The sequence below is a fragment of the Oryctolagus cuniculus genome, chromosome 2 (genome assembly GCF_051225735.1).
Source record: "Oryctolagus cuniculus isolate XC-2025 breed Fujian yellow rabbit chromosome 2, ASM5122573v1, whole genome shotgun sequence".
Classification (NCBI taxonomy): domain Eukaryota; kingdom Metazoa; phylum Chordata; class Mammalia; order Lagomorpha; family Leporidae; genus Oryctolagus; species Oryctolagus cuniculus.
In genome coordinates, this window is record NC_142868.1 from 169,147,434 (window position 1) to 169,167,805 (window position 20,372).

At 39.1% G+C, this 20,372-nt stretch overlaps 1 protein-coding gene across 12 annotated transcripts in view; it reads right to left on the minus strand.

Annotated features, from left to right (window-relative positions):
• Nucleotides 1–20,372, minus strand: part of ARHGEF33 (Rho guanine nucleotide exchange factor 33) — a 101,467-nt gene that overhangs the window by 63,804 nt on the left and 17,291 nt on the right. For 7 of the 12 annotated variants that reach the window (XM_089326514.1, XM_089326518.1, XM_089326513.1 and 4 more), the window contains exons 3-5: nucleotides 6,575–6,684; nucleotides 5,125–5,174; nucleotides 226–369 (exon numbers count right to left, since the gene is read on the minus strand). In XM_089326514.1, coding sequence (XP_089182640.1) covers nucleotides 226–369; nucleotides 5,125–5,174; nucleotides 6,575–6,599 — 219 coding nt within the window. In that variant the 5' untranslated portion in view covers nucleotides 6,600–6,684. The remainder of the gene's footprint in view (nucleotides 1–225; nucleotides 370–5,124; nucleotides 5,175–6,574; nucleotides 6,685–20,372) is intronic. The other 5 variants (XM_089326521.1, XM_089326520.1, XM_089326524.1 and 2 more) reach the window with 1 other exon arrangement.

Sequence of the window (20,372 nt, forward strand, 5' to 3'; positions counted from 1 at the left end):
AGGTCAATGACACACCTGAGACAACATGCCATTCTTAAGATGCTTAGGGCGCTTCATTTCTGTAGCTACTTCAGATTGGTGTTGTGTTCCAGGATCAACCCGGCCACTCCTTTGTGAATAAAAAATACCGGGAAGACAGTGTCTTAACATCTTTTCTTGGCTTTCTCTTGAGCTTTCTCATTTGACATCCCACACCCCACCCCAAGGATTAGAAATGGTTTCTACCTTGTTCTCCAGCGAGTTGAACACGTTCCTCATCTCGTTGATTTTTTCATGGAGCTGCTCTAGAGAGGTTATGATCCCTCCATCCTGCCGCTGGAGGCGCGCTCCCACGGGAGGTAGGTTCAGGGAAGACTTGTACTTCGAGGCCTAGGGTACCACAGAGGGCTTCTTAGGCTCAAAGAAATGGGGGAGGAGAGTCCGAATTCTTCCTATTTCCTGCTCTTAATTTCTGTTTCTCTGGTTTCCTTCCTCTTTTTGGCTTCTTAACTCTTCTTAAGATGAATTTTGGTCAATGTCTTCCATTTTTTTTTTCCACCTAAACCCCTCAGGCCTCAAAGCTAAATGTGCTTCAATTTTCACTTGCTGTTTTTCACACAGACTTCCCCTTCCTTTCTGCCACATTATCAAGGTCAGAAGGCTACTATGAAGCAAATTCCAGAGACTGGCCTGTACCTTGGGAAGTCTACAAAGTCATAAATGTCAAAGTTTGGGAAACTTCCACAATGCAGGCCAAATTTCTACAACACTCAATTCTCTAACAGCAAAAGCCCAAGTGTTTTTGAAATAGTACATGATGGCAAGGATGCCAAGGTAACTGCTTGGGTTTTCTCCTAAACCATGAAGAAGAAACCAAGAATCTTAGTTTTTCTGCCAAATTCCACCTGCAAGTTTTAGGCCTCTTTATTGATCCCCAGCAACAAAATGATCTAGAAGACAAAATGAGCAGCGAGTTGAATGTTGAGAGTAAATTTTTCTATTTACTCCTCTACATTCTCTGCAGAGGTCGTCCCTGAAAATCATCCTTATGGGTCCTTTCGAAGTGGGGGTGAAGACTGGTATTCTGGAAATTCATTTTACTGATTCCTGGATGCACCAAAGGCCAAGAAGAGTTAACTTCTCTGATGTTAGCAGGACATTCCTCAATGGCAAAAAAACTGAGGCTCAATGGTCACTTACAAATTCTAGAAAACTTTCAATGGCAGTTTTGATGATGAAACCTATTACTGTAGGACTGGTTCCCATTTTTTTTTAATTAGAAGTCCTTTTGGCAGATAACTTATTTTCTTAGTTTACCTTCATTACAGAGAAAAATAAAGAAGAAAAAAAAGAATCATCCCAAATCTCATTACTTCAATGTAACCATTAACATTTATATTCCATTTTAGTCCATGCAGATATAAAATTTATATGCCTGAAATTACACTAAAGATACACTTTTATACTGTCCCTTCCATTTATTATCTAAGATTGCTATAAGCCCTTTTCCACAGCCTTCCAATTTGTTCTTTTTTTTAAAAACTTTTATTTAATGAATATAAATTTCCAAAGTATGGCTTATGGATTACAATGGCTTCCCCCCCATACCGTCCCTCCAATTTGTTCTTTAAGTCTATTTTTAGTGGCTACAAAGTATTCCATCATATAGAATATGCCAGAGTTTACCTGTCCCCTTATTTTTATTGAAAATTTATAGTTTATAGTTTTTTAATATTATAATGAAATATGTTTTAAATAATGCTTTTTGCTTAAATCTTTGCATATATTTCAGATTATTTCCCTAGGATAAGTTCCTGTATATGAAATCACTATGAGTCAAAGATAATAGGTAATACTTGACTCAAAGGAAAATAGATTATATTGCAGGGAGCAATATATTCAATTAATTTATACTTATACAAAATATATTTGGCCAGGTGTTTTGAAAAGTTATAATGCTAATGGTTGCATATCCTCTGAAACATTCTGCATGATATCACATCTCTTGCCTTAATGATGGGACCCCTTCTCATGTTAACAGAATTATAATTTTAAAAATACATAAGCAAAATGAACTATTTAAGGGTAAAACAAAATTACCTGACTCTGGAAAAGATATCAATGTTTTTCAAAAGGTTTATGTACAGTGGACAAAAGATGAGAGAAAAATTAATACATTTGAATTCAAAGAAGAAAAAATATACTGAGCCTCAAATCCAACAGGTTGGAATATTCACACTGATTCCACTGTTCTGGTTTTCATTTTATCTGGAATGAACTCATCTCCTGCTAAATTCTGTAACTTGATTTGGGTTACTGTGCCTTACTGTCATCAACAAGGTCAAATCTACCCAAAGGTTATGGGACAGGGAGCCAGTGATGAATTGAACATTGTAACACATTTTTTGCATTTAATCCAATAATAGTCCTAAAAATGTCTACACATTTACATTCACTCACAAAAATTAAAGATAATTAATTATTTTATTACTTGCTAATTAGGCAGTCAAAAAATAATACTTCTTATTTTCATCATTGATTCTTTGAGCCTCAATATTTTCTTCTGTTTATTAGCCATTTATAATTTTACTTTGGTAAATTGCATTATTTGTCCATTTTCTACAGGGGTCTCAGAAGTTTCCTTTTTTTTAATCTTCGTGAACTGCACTTATCTATCATTAAAGCTTTGAAATATCTGTTGTAAATATCTTTCCAATTATTTATTTGCCTTTGAATTTTTTTAAATTTTTTTATGTTGGAAAAAATTTAAATGATAATGTGGGTGAATTCTCAAACTCTTTTCTTTATGATTTCTTTCCAGTAATTTTTACTTAGAAAGACATTTCACATCCAGAAACAAAATATTCACTTATTCTCAAATTTTGTTTAATTTTTAAATGTCTCACCCTTTGATCCACTATGGAGTTTGCTTTTTATTAGGTTATGAAGCCAGGATCTCTTCTTTTTTTCCCAAATAATCAGAAAATTTTCCCAACACTGTTTGGCACCATATTGGATAACTTCATAAACCCTCTGGCTCAAAGCAATATACATATCTTGTGGATAGATATTTGTTCATTCAACTAATATTTATTGAATGTGTATTATATTCCAGCATTATACTTCATGCTGAGAATACAATAGAGAGTAAAATGGACTAAATCCCTGCCCTTAGAGCTTACATTCTAGATAAGAAGACAGACAACAAAAGTATAAACATGTTAACATATACAATAATGTCAGGTAGGGCTAGAATCTATCAAGAAAATAAAATAAACAGATGGAGAATTGGTGAAATTTCTCATTTGATTCAGATATCCTTCTTTCTAGTATAGATTTTTATTCTGTTATAGTTAACTCCCCTCCTCTTCCCTCCTTCCTCTTCCTTTTCTTCTTTCTTTAGGTCTCCTTCTTCATCTTTAGGTTAAATGTTGCTTGGAGTAAACAGACTGGGGTTAGGAAAAGTTCTTTTGAAACAAGATTGGGGTAAAACAGTGTCACCGAGGTCATATAGACCAACTTGATTTCCACCACATCATGTGTTCCACTGTGAACAGATGTACTTAGATTTGCGAAACAGTGAGATAATGAGGCCATCCCCTCTGCAGCTATATTTAGTCAACATTCAGGGAGTGACCTACATAAAATCTATAACAGACCTTGAATCACACCTGAGTTTAAAGAGGTACCCACACTCATCCGGATGCCATACACAGGTCAGATGTGAACACAAGGATGCAGGCAGGGAAAGCATTGCAAGTTCTTAGACCAGTGAGGCATCAAACCAGCACTGAGTGAAGACCCACTCCTGCTTCCACGCCTTTGTACAAGCTGGCCCCCTACCTCAAACAACCTGCCCCACATCCACTGGTCAGATGATCAACTTGTCCTCTCTTGTCTAGTTCAAATCTTCCAGTCAATACTCATTCATTCCTCCCTCAGAATTTTACCAGTGTCTCTACATTAATCCTTTTCATAACCTGCCTTGGATGAGCTATTTATTGTATGTCTTTTCCAGGTTTTGGATACTTAAAAATCAAAGACAATGTCTATTTCATCTGTTTAATATCCCATTAGGCCAACAAGTAGATTTTGGGCTAAGTAACTGCTCAAAACAGATGTGTTAGATTGAAACGGGGTTGGTTCCTCTACACTCTGTCATTTCGGGTCCAAGAGCATGGTTGAACTGTTTCACAGTCCTGTGCTGGTTTTCCTTAATTGGGTCCACAGCAACAATCACTTGCATGACATTTCTGGGAACTTAACTGTTGTTTTCACTTTACTGTCACTTAAACTCTACAAATGTAAATCACATTTCCCCTAAACTAGCTACTCCTTTGGATTCCTATATTTCTACTTGAGAGATCACTCCTCTTCCTGGTTACCAGGGCTTCAAATCTTAGAGCAACTTTGAAAGAACACTTTCTCCCAACTCCTACAAAGCCCTGTTAATTCTTTCTTCCTTTTCATGCATTCCAGACAACACTGGCTGAAGTCTAGAGAGGAGCATAGATTTTTCTATGCCAAGCTATTCTTATATTACAAATTATGTCAGAATAAACTTCCATGACTTTCAAGGGCAGAGTTTACATTGAATTTATAATTGGAAGAAAGAAGCCAAGTAAGTACTATTTAGAAAGCCAAACAAGAAACACGTCTCTTGGTGCAAAGATTTTTGCAGAACTTTTATCTTCCTTGTAAATTAAATTATGCCCGCCATTTATAAGTAGCTTAACACATATTTCCCACAACAATATTTGAACTTTTGCAATGTTAGCCATTTCAAGTCTTAATTCTTGCTGCTAGACTAGGGAACCAAGAAAAACAGAACTTGTCCTCTTCTCCCAGTGGAAATATTATTGTGCAGTGTGATGGCCAAGGTGATAGTGGCAAAGGACAACAAAAGCAGAGTGGGAAGGGGCAGCAGTGCTGCATTTTATCAATCATATAACTTGTCCTTCTGTAATCAGTTCTCTCAGAAATACACAGATGGTCCCCTCTGCCATGCCTATCTCAGAGTCTTGTGAAGAGAACAAATGCAATGATGCATGCAGGAACACTTGTAAGAGCTAAAAGTCTCCATACATAAAGGACAGTCATCACTAGTACACACAGGAACACTTCGAACAATCTGTTTGTCTTTACCTGGTAAATCTGCGTGGCAGGATTGTTCACCGGCATGTGCTCATTGTCTCCTGTAGGAAGAAAGAGTGCTGTTGAATTGACACAGCTCATTCTATCCCTGTCCTCTTCAGATACATGCAGGGAACAAGGCAACATATATAACCTCTCTCTGTGCCTGACACAGAGATAGTGCACATGACAAGAAACTAATGATTCAAGAGGAACAAAATATAAGCTGGGTAGGTGGTGCTTATAATTCACATCCTGACCCAAACCATAACTACCTGATAAAACTGTTAGAGGAGACATCAATGTTCTACTGATGTGAATAAGTTTCTCAACAAAATGAATAATTAGTGGTCATTAAATAGCCAGAGGGAATGCCTAAGAAGTGTCTCCTTCATGTTCTTGGGGTTGACTGAAGTTCACCTGAAGGGCCAGTTCTACGGTCAGGAAGGCTGCTCTTCACCAGGTACCTGTCCAGTCAACACTTATAATCTCAGCAGCATTCCATAAAATGTCCCTTTCTTCTCCTATGATCCTTGTCAAATATCTCAACTCTGTCCTTCTGTCATTGCCAAGATCAGCTAAGGGAATGCTGTTGGGCAAGAGAACTGATAGGGAGGCTTTGGCAATGGAAAGTTTCTGGGAAAGATACAGGCAGAAAGACAACACTACTATCAGCACTAGAGATTGAGAAGCAGAGGACAAGCTCAAGGGAAGGAGCAGGTACAATCATTTACAACCTAGGGAGAAAAAATGGTTGCCCTAGAATATACCTTTCAGAACCATGTCAGTTGGCCATGAAGATGAGGCAAACCAGGTAAAATATTCAGTTCATTGCTCATCCATTTAGCTACTCTCCATCACGTCACACTGCCTCAGTCAAGCAGTTTACTAACAAAATATCTGGTCGCAAATATTTGTGTGGATAAAGACGGTGTTTTCTTAAGTCATGGTGGTATAGGAAAGTTCTCTTTAGCAAAGAGTTCACTACACTAAATTCATAAATAATATACTATATCCCAAAAGCCCTGTACAATGGCAAAGACCTAGGACTGGGAAACAGAGGCCAGGATCTCAGACTTTGACACTTTTTAGTAGCCTGAGTTCTCTACCACGTGCTTCTAGGTTAGCCTAGAAAGTGCAGCTGTCTGTCAGTTAAAGCCGTATCTTGGCCTTACTCAGCAGGTTGTTATGAAACAGTTCTAAAGTTATTGATTTATATACACATACATACATATATATATATAAAATAACAACTCACACTAAATTATACACATACATATGTACAATATTTCCCAGTTTCCAGCACCAAGTCTATGTTCTTCATGGTCATTATATGATGGTAGGGAAATGAGAATAGTCCAAGTTAATATATTGTCATATTTTGAGACAGTGCCAATACAAGATTAAACCCTACATTTCTTGAATGTTGAGCCTTTAAAGGAAGACGTAAGAAAAATTTGACCTTGCTTTGTTTTGGTTTTTTCCATGGTGCCTGTTTCTTCTCTCCTCCAACTTATTCTTCAACATTGCATCATCATCGTCCTGGATCAGGCCACCTCCTCTTCCCTGCCCCTGTCAACAGAAATAAAGAGTAAAGGACAGTAAACAGAACCAGCAAAGAAACTGCACTAATTTTGTGTTAACTTAAAAAGTTGAAATGAACACAGCTTGAGGTTTATGTGATGTGATTTCAGAATATTAAGTTGAATAAATATTTAGCTTAATACTTAAAGGTAAATTCATTTTATGAACAAGTATGAAATTCATTACTTAAAATTATGGAAAATTTTAATACATTATGCTCTTTTCTGGGTCAAATTAATTTAGACACACTGAATTTACTAGTAGGTTATAGTTTAAGGAAATTGTCTTAAGAAAAACCTTGAGCAAGTATGAAGGCCAAAGCACCTGTTTCTATTTCAGTGACTTCTTTGATGTCTTTTCCCCACTTTCAGCATCTGGCAGACTCTTCCACACCCAGAGGATGCTTATCGAATGTGGCCTTGCTGTCTTGACCATTAGACACTGAGCTAAAGTTCAGAATGCAGCGTAACACACACACGCAGAAAAGTTTTCAGATATTGGCCTTCTTCATAACCATCCACATTTTAACCCTTTCCTAATGTTTGGGGAACTCCTCCATCACACAAGGGTTGATCATATGCCTCCCACTATAGAGACCGTACGTGTTAGTTATCCTAGTCTCCCTGGCAGCTAAGGTGTGACAGACACATGATCTATGCCATGACACTCAGGTGCACCCACTGACACTGGCTATTGCAGAAGGATATCCGAAGGCAAATGTACTTCATATACTTCTTCCTTTCTAGGCAACAGAAAGCGTTGCTAAGACAGCAGTGGCAGCAAGGGTAGTGGTGGTGACCATTATTTTGGGACAGACAGTTTAGGAAACTTGTGGTGCTCTCCTCACCAGAGCAGTTACACTATATGACTTGGAGCATTGTTGCTGGCCATATAACCCCAAACTTGGTTCTCCAGTCTCCCAGTGATTCTATCCCATATCCTTTCAACAGATTCCTTTGATGCTTAAATCAGCCAGAGTTGTTTTCTATTGCTTGCAACTAAGAAATGTGATTGAAATAATCAAAATACATTAACAGTATCCAAGATTGAGAAAATACAGTTTAAACTTCAATCATGACTCTAGAAAAGGCAAATAAAACCATTACTGACAAAATGCAGGTCAGTAGTTTCCTCAGACTAGAGGTGGGGGATGATTGGGAAGAGGCAAAGGGAACTTTTTAGTGTTATAGAATGTTCTATCGCTTAATTGTATTAGTGGTACACAGGTACATAAATCTGTCAAAATTCATTGAATGTAGATTTTAATTGAGCACAATTATCTTGTGAGTATTATACCTTAACAGAGTCATCTTTCCCTGTCATCATCTTCTGTTTTTACTGCTTGCTAATCTTTCTTCTTTGGAATGTTTTACATAATTGTTAATGGAGTTTACCTAAAATTTTGCATCTACATTTTCTACTTATGGTATGGCAAAAACATTTAATTTTCTCTTAAAAATTGGATCATTATTATGGCTACTTGAGTTGAGGGTATACTGTTCCTTCCCACCCACAAGCAATGTTAACAATCTCTGGTGTTTTTCCATTCTCATATAAACATAAATTTAGAAAGTGTAAATATGGGATGGGTTGTCATTGTAGGTTGACACCTCTCTGGTTTTTTTTTTTTCCAAGATTAACTTATTTATTTGAAAGGCAGAGTTACAGGAGAGAAGGAGAGACAGAGAAAGAGATCTTCCATCCACTGGTTCACTCTCCAAATGGCTGCAATGACCAATGGCCAAAGCCAGGAGCCAGGAGCTTCTTCCAGATCTCCCACATGGGTGGCAGGGGACAACGGACATGGGCCATCTTCTGCTACTTTCCCAGGGAGCAGGGAACTGCACTGGAAGTGGAGCAGCTGGAACCTGAACTGGCACCCATATGGGATGCCAGCACTGCAGGCCATGGTTTAACCCACTGGGCCCCAGTGCCAGCCCCCATCTCTTTACTTCTTATCTCCTCACTTAACACATTGTTGCAAACTCTGCAAGTGAATTGGTATAGATCTAAGTAATTATTATTAAATGGTTGGACAGTATTCCTTGGTGTGAAGGAACTGTGTTAATCATTCCCATATTGACCGCTATAATCTTTATTTCCAGATTTTGCCACTGCAAAAAAGGCCACAACAAACATCTTGGTACAAAGAGCCTTATATATTGTTGCTTTTTCTTTAATAGTGTTTCAATAGATGTGGCTAGGCTGCTTTCCAAAACCGTTTTAATTATTCTCCTTGTGCTAGAAGCATTGTGTGAATACCTTTTTTCCTGCATCCCAGCCACTAGTGGATATTAACATTTTAGTTCTGTCAGTCAGATGAGTGATAAGTAGTATTTCATAGTTAAATCTTCTGATAGCTAATGCTGTTGAGCTTCTTTTCCTACATTTACTGAACATTTAGATTTGCTCCTCTGCAAATTATCTATTCCTCTGACGTGTCTACTTTTCTACTGGATTGTCTGCCTTTTCCTTAAAAATTAGTAAGAGCTTTTATATAATAGAAAGTAACTGTCTGTTTGTTACATGTGATATTTTCCCCATCTATCTTTTTGACTTTTGACTTTGTAGACACTTTTGCTATTGAAATATTTTAAAATTTATAGTCAAAACATTTCTTCCTTAATTGCATTATGTTTCTTGAGTTAGTTTAAGAGCTGCAACTTCAAGATTTTTCTAAATTTTTCTGAATTTTCTTCAAGGTTTTTTCTAACTTTTTAGAAGTGGTTAATTTGTCTGCAATTTGATTTTATATATGGCATAAAGGAATATTTCACTTCCTTATCGTCTGGTGGATAGCTACAAGCCAACTGTTAATACTTTTTTTATAATTCTCCTTTTTCTGACATTCATTTTTCCATATGAACAAATGAATTCCAAGATAATTTCACTATCTAATTAGTAAAAAATGAGATTCTTATTGGAGTTGCACTAGATTTATCTATTAACTTAGGAGAATTAATAGTTGCCTTACATTGAATCCTGCCATTCAAGAACAATGTAGTTCTGTTCATTTTCTGGTTCTTGTTTTAGATCCTTCAATTAAATTTTGTGGTTTTACTCTTTTTTTTTAAAGATTTTTAAAAATTTATTTGAAAGGCAGAATTACAGAGAGGGGTGAAAAGAAAGAGAGAGAGAACATCTTTCATCTGCCGGTTCACTCCCCAAATGGCTGCAACGGCCTAGAGCCGGGCCATGCCAAAGCCAGGAACCAGGAGGCTCTTACAGGTCTCCCACATGGATGCGGGGGCTCAAGCACTGGGGTCATCTTCCACTGTTTTCTCAGGTGCATTAGCTGGATTGAAGTGGAGGAGCCGAGTCTGGAAACTGCACCCATAAGGGATGCCAGCACTGGAGGCTTAACTCACTACTCCACGATGCCAGCCCCTGTGGTTTTCCTCTTAAGGGTACCATATTCTTATGTGTGTGAAATTTATTCTAAAGTATTTTATAGATTTTATTGCCATGGTGAATAACATTTTGCCCATTTTCCTGTATAGCTAGCTTTTGCAGTGTCTATTTTTTGTATATTTATTTTATATTCAGCAACCAAACCAAAGTCCTTTATTAATTATGGAATTAAAAATGAGTATTTCCTGATTTTCTGTGTGATTGTTTACCCTTATTTTCAAATAGTAATACCAGGTGTCTCATTGTCCTTATCTTACTGTTTTGCTAAAGGTTTCAGCATGTTTACCAGAAATGGCGACAGTGGACATAATTATTATTTTCTCAATTTAATGTAAATGGCTTTATAATAATTTAGAACATTTGCTATTTTTGGTATATAATAGTTTGCTTTTAGTCCCACTTTACTATAATTCCTTATTAGGTATAGATGCTGGATTTTATTAGACACTTGAGCAACTATTAATAGAGTTGTTTTTTCTCCTTCATCTTGTAAGCAATTATGCTTATTTGCTGATGTTGCATCATCCTGATATGCTTGGAGTGTATGCTTGGTCATAGGATATAGTGTAGTTCTTTTGGTACACTGCTGGATTCTGGTTGTTAATATTCAACTTTCTAAAAAAGATTTCTTACTTACTTGAAAGTCAGAGTTACAGAGAGCACAAGAGAGACAGAGACAGAGAGGTCTTCCATTCATTGGTTCACTCCTCAGATGGCAGCAATGGCCGGGACTGGGCCAGACCTAAGCCAGGAGCCAAGAGTTCCCTCCAGGTCTCCCACGTGGGTGCAGGGGCCCAAGGACTTGGGCCATCTTCCACTGCTTTCCCAGGTGCATTAGCAGGGAGCTGGATTTGGAAGTGGAGCAGCCAGGACATGAACTGGCACCTGTATGGGACACCAGCCCAGGCAGTGGCTTTACCTGATACACCAAAATGCTGGCCCCAATATTTAGATGTTTTTGTATCAATAGTCAAAAGCAGTTTTGATCCTTGGAGAGTATACTGTTTTGTTTTTTTCATTCTATTTTATTTTTTCATTAAGGTTATGCCAGCCTTAATGAATTAGACAGTTTTCCTTCTTTTTTTGATAAGCAAGGACATTTTCAGTTACATTGGAATTGTTTGTTCTTTAAAAGATACTATAGCATAGCTATGAGTCCTGGTGCCTTTTTTTAAAAAGCAGGTGGATCTTTAAAACTTTTTCAAATTCTTCAAAAGTAATTGGTCTACTCAACTTTTCTACTTAATTTTGTCATCTATATTTTCCAAAGAAAACATGTATTTCCTTAAGTTTTTCAAGTTTGTTGATAGATCTTAAATATTTTTCCATATGTTCTATAAGAAATAGTGGAAAGGGAATTAATATTTACTGAAGAGCTACTATGTACCAAGTACTATGCCTCATGTTTTATTTATATTGTCATGTTTAATTGAAGCCTCACACTGATCATGCTGAGCATCTATCATTGTTTGCATTTTATAGATGAGAGTATTGAGACTCCGGAAAATGAGGTAATAATACACTCAGGATCATGGATTAAGAGATGGCAGAGGGAGCAAGAATTAGAATTCAGGTCTGTGTGATTTCAGAACTGGCACTTTTATTATTCCTGACTTTCTCCAATTAGTTTCACAATTATTATATCTACTTGCTGGAAAATAGTTGCTCTGGGAAATGTATCATTTTATTTCCTTCCTCCAACTATTATTAGGATAGTTTTCTAGTTTTCATTGTTAATAAATGATATTAAAAGGAATGTATCCTTCCTTTTTCATATTTAGGATTTCGTTTTCTTAAGAGGCTAGGTATCCCGAAGAGAATTTCTAGATTGACAACTACGATCATTAATGAGTAACGCACATTGAAAGGCAAAGTTTAAAAAGGAAAATGACAAGATTACATAGAAAAGTACATTTTTGTCGAAAAAGCCTTACTACATTACAAAACTTCCTTTGAGATCCTGCTAACAGTCTGCTTTCCATATGTATTAGGAATCCCTCATTCTTTGAGTCCAGGAATTCTTTATTCTACCCTGAACAGCCCTTGCCTCACTGCTTACTTTTGAACAAATAACCTTTAGATGTTATCACATTCTTCTCACCAAGTTAACATGGCTTCTTCTCCTTCCTTTTCACCTTGCAGGGCCAAACGCTAAGTTTTTAAGTCCGTTGGTCTCTCAGTCACACCTGATCAGGGTATGGACCAATGACCTTCAATTTGTACTCTTTCAAGTCCCCGGGCTTTCCCGAGTCTGCCCTGAGGAACAGAGAGGAAGCCACCAAACTGGTGGCATTCTGGGCCCTCCTCCCCATCCCCTTTTGCCAGAGTTCCTCTGTGCTCGTCTGATTCATATACCTTCATATACCATAGATTTTGGGGAAGGGTTGCCTTTTTTTTTTTTTTTTTTTTTTTTTACAGGCAGAGTGGACAGTGAGAGAGAGAGACAGAGAAAGGTCTTCCTTTTTCCGTTGGTTCACCCCCCAGTGGCCACTGCGACTGGCGCACCACGCTGATCCGAAGCCAGGAGCCAGGTGCCTCTCTTGGTCTCCCATGCGGGTGCAGGGCCCAAGGACTTGGGCCATCCTCCACTGCACTCCCAGGCCACAGCAGAGAGCTGGACTTGAAGAGGGATAACCGGGACAGAATTCGGCACCCCGACCGGGACTAGAATCCGGTGTGCGGGCGCTGCAGGCAGAGGATTAGCCTAGTGAGCCGCGGCGCCAGCCAAGGGTTGCCTTTTAAAAATCAGTTTTCTGCTTTTTAAAAACAAAGATTCTAAAATTATTGACATAGAGAAATAGAAACGTTGAAACATTTACCTAGGAAGTTAAAACCAGATATTCATGAAGTCAATATAAAACTATTTACTAATAAAGCTAATAGAAACCTAAAAAATACCAAAAACTCTCCCGATACTCCCCAAGGTTGACCTACAATGTGTACTATCCTCCCCACATACACACGTACGACCACAAAAACTCAGAATGCTCTATTACTTTTCAATTAACTGCTGTGACAGAAAAGGAAAGTGTGGCACCTTGGGGAACAGAAATTAATTGAAAGAAGGCTTGAGCTAATTTCCATTTCAGTGTCCTTTATTGAATGGGTCTTCAGTGCACATTTCTAATTTAGTACACCGAGAACTTTCTATGCTGGGGGGAGGGTGATGAGGAAATATGTTCCCCTGAAACAAAGTAATCTTGTAAACATTTTCAAGAGGAGAGGCTATATGATTTTTGTGATATAGAAAAATGCTTTTAAAATTACAAAAGAGGGTATTTGCTTGGGTTTTCTTTTTTCTACACAGCCTAAAAGCAACATTATTTTGTGACAGGATTATCTTGTTTGTATATTCTTCATAGTTTTCAAAAACACTCTCACATACATCATTTCACTCGGTCAGTGCAGCAATGCTGTACAGCGGGTAGAGCAGATATTCCATTCATTTTATACAAAGGGAAATCATAGCTTGAAATGAAAGAGTATTTGCTCCAAGTGACACAGTCATAGTTACAAGTGAAAGTATCAGTCTTTCTACTACGTTTTTAAATAAACTGATTCATGCCACAGTATTACAAAGCACTGTAATGTAAGGAACTACTTGAGAGAGAGAGAGAGAGAGAGAGAGAGAGAGAGAGAAACACCTGTCTGCTGATTTACTCCTTAAATCCCACATCAGCCTGGGCTGGGCCTGGCACAAACTGGGAACTGGAACCTCAATCCCAGTCTCCTGTGTGACTGGCAGGAAGACAATGACTTGAGATATCACTGCTCCCTCCCAGAGTTTTCACTAGCAGGAGGCTGGAGTCAGGAGCTGGAGCCTGGTGTTGACCTCAGGTACTCTAACAGGGGACATGGGCATCTTAATTGGCATCTTTAATCAGTAAGTTAAATGCCAGTCCCAAGAAGCACTTTTAGTGTCATAAGAAAAATATCAGTTCATATGTGGACTCTGACAGCTTTTAAAATAAACAGACTGAATAAATGAATAAAACGATGGAAGTTCTGTCAGGTAGAATGAGAGAGAGATTGAAAGAGAATGGAGACCAGCATTGTGGCACAGCAGGTTAAGTTGCCACCTGTGACACAGGCATCCCATATGAGGGCTAGTTCAAGTCCTGGTTACTCCACTTCCAGTCCAACTCCCTATTAATGAGAAAGCAGTGGAAGGTGGCCCAAGCCTACGGCCACATGGAGACCTAGATAAAGTTGCTGGCTACTGGCTCTGGCCTGGCGCAACCCAGGCTGTTGCAGCCATCTGGGGAATGAACCAGCAGGTGGAAGATTTCTCTCTGTGTGTCTCTACCTCTTTATCTGTAACTGCATTTCAAATAAATAAATCTTTTCTTAAAAAGAAAGAAAGAAAAGGAAGGAAGGAAGGAAGGAGGGGAGTGGGGGAGGGGGAAGTAGGAAGGAAGGAAGGAAATTAATATAAACTAAGACAAAATGGGATGCAACCATTAATTTAGATGACATGAAATATTATTTGTAAAATATTATTTGTGAAATTTATTGCTAGTGATTTTTAAAAGCTAGATAAAATGGACAATTTTCTGGGAAGATACAAGTTACTGAAATTTGTTTTAAAAACTCTAGAAAGGTCAATTAGAACACCTATTGATAGAAAATATTAAAAGGAAAGATCACGTATCCCCAAATGAGAATTGTCCAAGGATAATATCACAGAACATTTCTATAAATAATAATGAATATGTTATTTAATCTATGCCAGAGAATGGGCTATATGACCAAATCCATTCTATGAGGTTCTGATACCAAATCTACTCTAGGATAATGTAAATAAATAAATGTGCAAATATTATAAATAAAATATCAGAAAAAAATATAGTACCATAACAAGTAGTTTGTTCTAGAATATAAAAATAGCTTGATTCTTATGTCTTACATTCTAAGTCTATAATCAACATACTGCAAGAAAACAAAGCATACAGTGTGACCCTTAGAACACAGTGATAAGAATACAAATGTCCTAATTCATAGGTACACAATGTTTAGTATGAAGATATGTTAGTGTTAATGGAACTCTCTATATCCACTTCCAAAAAAATTGTCCATGAATACCTGGCAATTTAAAGTGGCATAGGCAATGAATTAAAGAGTTACAATAGGACTCTACCTCCAGAATCCCAAACAAGTGGCCTCATTTTTAACATGGTCCTTGATTCTCAGACAGCCTCTGACTTGATCTTTTCTCAGATATGGATGTTGCTAGAGACACAGTGGCCCCAGTCACCAACCCAGCTCATAAGGCCATGATGGCATCCTTAACTAACTGCCTGACTGCAAGTTCCCTCACTTAGACAATGAGTAACTAAGAAGCAGAGTGAGTGCTTTATTCATCTGATTCCCAGATCCCAGCTCCAGTGAGAGCATGCTTTCAACAAGTATCTGTGGAAGTGACCTGAATTCTCATCCAATAGAATACCAACAAAATTTTGTTTTACCATAACTTGCTTCATGCATGAACAATAAAGAATTTTTGGTATACATAGAAAGAGTCTGGCCTGGGAGCATTTTTTTGTTAAGAAAAAAAATTCCCTATTTAATTCTATCAAGCAAAGTTCTATTGGCAGAAATACAAAGGCACTTCAAAAAGTTCATGGAAAAATAGAATTAAAAATAAGTTTTATTTTGGTACAAAACCATTTTGATATCTGTGCATATATTTTTCATAGTATGAATTTCCATGAACTTCTTGAACACCTTTTGTGTGCTGCCTTTATGTCTCATAAAGAAGCAGCAGCAAGAGACAGCAGAATTTCCTGAAGAATAGTCCCTCACCCAAACCAACTGTAACTGATGCTCCATTGTTGCCAGCAACACCCAAAGCTCTCAGAACCCATGAGAATAGGTTCAAAGCATGGAGGTCACAGAATTCCATAGGCTGGAGCACACGGAAGGTTCTTTAGTTTAGAATACTAGATAACAGCGGTCCTTTCTCCCTCACTCCTCTGGCATGCTAGTTTCCGTTGTTTTTCACCTGTCAGAGAAGAGTAAACTGGCTGAGCTGGTCTGTGTCAACACCAATCAGAAAAAAGGAATGGCAGCATGCACTCACACAAAACAAACCACCAGCTAGAGAGAATTATTTTAAGTTTAAGAATGCCTCATTTAAATCATTAAAACTTATTAAAATGTTTAGGTCTTGTTACTTCCCAGGGCTCCTGACTCATTTTATTGCTAGGCATGCAGAAATATGTCAAAACCATATTTTGTGAGTTTGAACGGCTCATGGACTATTGGTCTGGTCAGGAAGATATGCTCCATCACATTTTTTTCTTTTTAAAAAGATTTTATTAATTTATTTGAAAGGAAGAGTGACAGAAAAAGAAAAAAGCATGGAAGGAGAGAGAGAAAGAGAGATATCTTGCATCCACTAGTTCACTCCCCAAGTGGCTGCAATATCCAAGGCTAAACCAGGTCAGACCCAGAAGCCAGGAACTGCATCTTGGTTTCTCACGTGGGTGGCAGAAGCCCTGGTACTTGGACCATCTTCCGCTGCCTTCCTAGGTATGTTAGCAGGACGCGTTCAAAAACAGAGCAGATGGGACTCAAACCAGCACTCCAACAAGGGGACGCCAGTATTGCAAGCAGTGGCTTAACCCACTGAGCCACAGTTCTGGCCCCTCCATCATTTCTCTTATCCTAGTTTACTCTTTCTAGTCTTAATCTTTCAAGCAGGTTCTCTCCCTGGATTCATCAGAATGGAAGTTAAGAGCCTCTGGAAAATACTATGTGCAAGAGTAGAGGGTCCCAGTACAAGGGAAATATCTACTTAAGAAGAAAACAAAGTGAACGTCACCATACTCTCACTAGGTACATTTTGATTGGAAGAAGGGAGACAGTGAAGGGAAAGGGAGGCTCCTAGGGAATTTATGGAATGAAAGAGACCTGGGCTTTCTTTGTCTCTAGGGATGGTTCTGATTTGCAGAGCAGTGTATCCGTGTGGACAATCTCTAGTCCACAGGAAATATTCCTACTCCTGAAGCGGAGGCTGCAGTAGATTTACAAGAATAGAATCAGGGGCTGAGTTGGTAGCGCCTTGTGAAATAGATCATCAGTCACCCAAAGCCTATTTTAGGTGAGAGGCAAAACCAGGTTACTGCTGCCTCTCCCAGAAGAATTTTTTCCGTAGTCCAGATGAAATGACATCCAATTTGAATCTGCCTTTCGCACTTTCAGAACAGCTAGGAAGGGAAAACAGAGTAGGAGCCAATCTTCAGAATGACTAATTCCCCACTGCTTCCCAGGGAACAAAGACTCCCAAGAAGCAAAGGCCCAGGAAGTTGGAAGTCACAGAGAAAGCTTGCAAATCAGGGACCTTGGTTGGAAAATACATCCCAGAGCCCAGGCACTCTTGACAGTGGGCAGTGATGTTCTCCTGCCACTAAGACCACAACATTCTCCCTACAGAACTAATCCACCCACAGGCATTATGCATTCCTACCTGAGGCTCTTGGTCCCTGAAGGTCCCCTGACTAAAAACCTTCTCTCTGCCAACCCAAGTCCTGCCCAGCCTTTAATGGGTGGTTCAGGCCACGTGCCCGTCGTGAAATCTGCCCTAGTCATTCTCCTCAACTGCCATCTTGCCTCACCAGCAAGGATCATCTTCTAACCCGTTACTACAGAACCCAGGAGCATCAGTGTAGACACTGGAGATAGTCAATATTTTTATTGAACAGTAAAAGGTGCAAATTCATCCTTGATTTGATTATTCCTTTTACAATTTCAGCTTATTTCATACACGTCCTTCCTACAGCTAAGGCATACTGAACTCACAAATGAGTACTTTTTTTAATTTTTACCACATTTGGAACAAGAGAAAAAGGGTTAAAGCATTCCATATAGAATCCAGAAAATATTGGTGCTGGTTTTGCTAAGAAACTACATTCTAATTCTTAAATATCTTGCTGTACTATGTCAGTTTTCTTTTTTGGAACAAGTTGGGATAAGAATAAGTTAATTTAAAAAAATAAGGCCAGCATTGTGGTATATTGGGTAAAGCCGTTGCCTGCGACACTGAGATCACATATGGGTGCCAGTTCGTGTCCCAGCTGCTCCACTTCCGATCCAGCTCCCTGCTAATGCACCTGAGAAAGCAGCAGAAGATGGCCCAAGTGCTTGGGCCCCTACACCCACGTGGGATACCTGGAGGAAGCTCCTGGCTCTTAGCTTTGGTCTGGCCCAGGCATAGCCATTGCAACCATTTGAGGGATGAACCGTTGGATGGAAGACCTCTCTCTCTGTCTCTTCTTCTCTCTTGTAACTCTGACTTTCAAATAAATAAAATAAATCTTAAAAAACAAAGTGTTTCATCTTTCTTCCTCCAAACTTAACGATATACTTCTCCTGTCCCAGACAGTTGGGTAGCAATCTTGCTCTACAAAACTTTTAAAAGTTATTTGGAAAGATAATGAACAACCTCACTTGAAATCTCTCCTAGCGTTGCTTCAGCAAGGCTGTAAGGAAATCATTCCCCACGTAGACAGGGCTCATTTCATCTTGTTCTGCTGTCACAAGGACACGGTTCCTTTACTGGCAGGCAAGTCAATCTAACAGAACACACACTGGTCACACTTGTGGCTCCACAACATTTCCTGCCTTCAACTCTGTGTGCTTGATGCTTTTCAGAGGGCCTTCCATTTTGCTTTTTTATAATCTAAGAACACTTTCAACAGGATTCATGCTACAATACTAAGTAAAAATGTCCTCCAAAGATTTGGGATGAGAGTGCTGGCCTCCAAGGCCAGCAAGTGGGAAGAATACTAGATTGAGACCCGAACCAGACTTCAGGTCTCATAGGAAAGTCAGGCACTGTCTCTGGGCTTCCATTTCCTCATCTGTAGTAAATGCTGAGGCTAAACTTTATTAGGCTATTTCCAAATATTACTAGGCAACACAGAAACATGGTGATAAAGTAACCAGTGGCTGTCTTTCCCCATTCAGCTAGTGCCCAGAGTCTTCCACAACTATTCTTTTGTTCAACCTTAAATACACACACACACACACACACACACAGTGCAGTTCATCATTTCCTAATCCTTAGGTTTTTTTCTATGCAGCTTCAGCTATTTTTTTTAAAGATTTATTTATTTACTTGAAAGTCAGAGTTACACACACACACAGAGAGAGAGAGAGAGAGAGAGAGGTCTTCCATCCGCTGGTTCACTCCCCAGTTGGCCACAATGGCTGGAGCTGCGCTGATCCGAAGCCAGGAGCCAGGAGCTTCCTCTGGGTCTCCCATGCGGGTTCAAGGGCCCAAGGACTTAGGCCTTGGGCCATCTTCCACTGCTTTCCCAGGCCATAGCAGAGACCTGGGTCGGAAGTGGAGCATCTGGGACTCGAACCAACACCCATATGGGATGCCAGTACTTCAGGCCAGGGCATTAACCGGCTGCGCCACAGTGCCGGCCCCAGTTTCAGCTATTTTTTAAGTATGCACATCTTTATTTTTAGGAAAAGAAACAAAACTGGCCTTTCTTCTGATCTTTTCTCTGCTAAATAAATAGTTGTACTAATATTTCTTTCTTGGTAGCTCCACGGTTTCCTCAAACTCAGGCTGTCTAAATCACATTGGTCAATCAGCCTATGCAGCTCCCCTAACACTTCACCAGCCTGGCACCAACAGCACCCCTGACCTTGGCACTTTCCTCCCATCCTACCACCAAGAGGTGGGAAATCTTTGGGAGTCTTCCTTTGGAAGGTGTCTCTAATTTTCTCCTTCCCTTTTCAATGTTGCTTCTTAGGTTCAACCCTGACTTGTGCCTAAATATCTGTAGAGGCATGCTAATTAGTTTATCAGCTCTCTTAACTGCTAGTTGACTAGTTTCCTTTTGACATCACTTTGATCACCTCTTAGTCCTCCTCAAAAACATTAATAGGTCTTTCCTTCATTGTGAAAATAAAATACAGGGGCCGGCACTGTGGCGTAGTGGGTAAAGTTGCTATCTGCAGTGCTGGCATCCCTTATGGGTGTTGGTTCTAGTCCTTGCTGCTCCACTTCCGACCCAGCTCTCTGCTATGGCCTGGGAAAGCAGTAGAAGATGGCCCAAGTCCTTGGGTCCCTGCACCTGCATGGGAGACCAGGAAGAAGCTCCTGGCTCCTGGCTTCAAGTCAGCCCTGCTCTTGTTGCAGTCATTTGGAGAATGAACCAGCGGATGGAAGACCTCTCTCTCTCTCTCTCTCTCTCTCTCTCTGCCTCTGTGTAACTCTGTCTTTCAAATAAGTAAATCTTTAAAAAAAA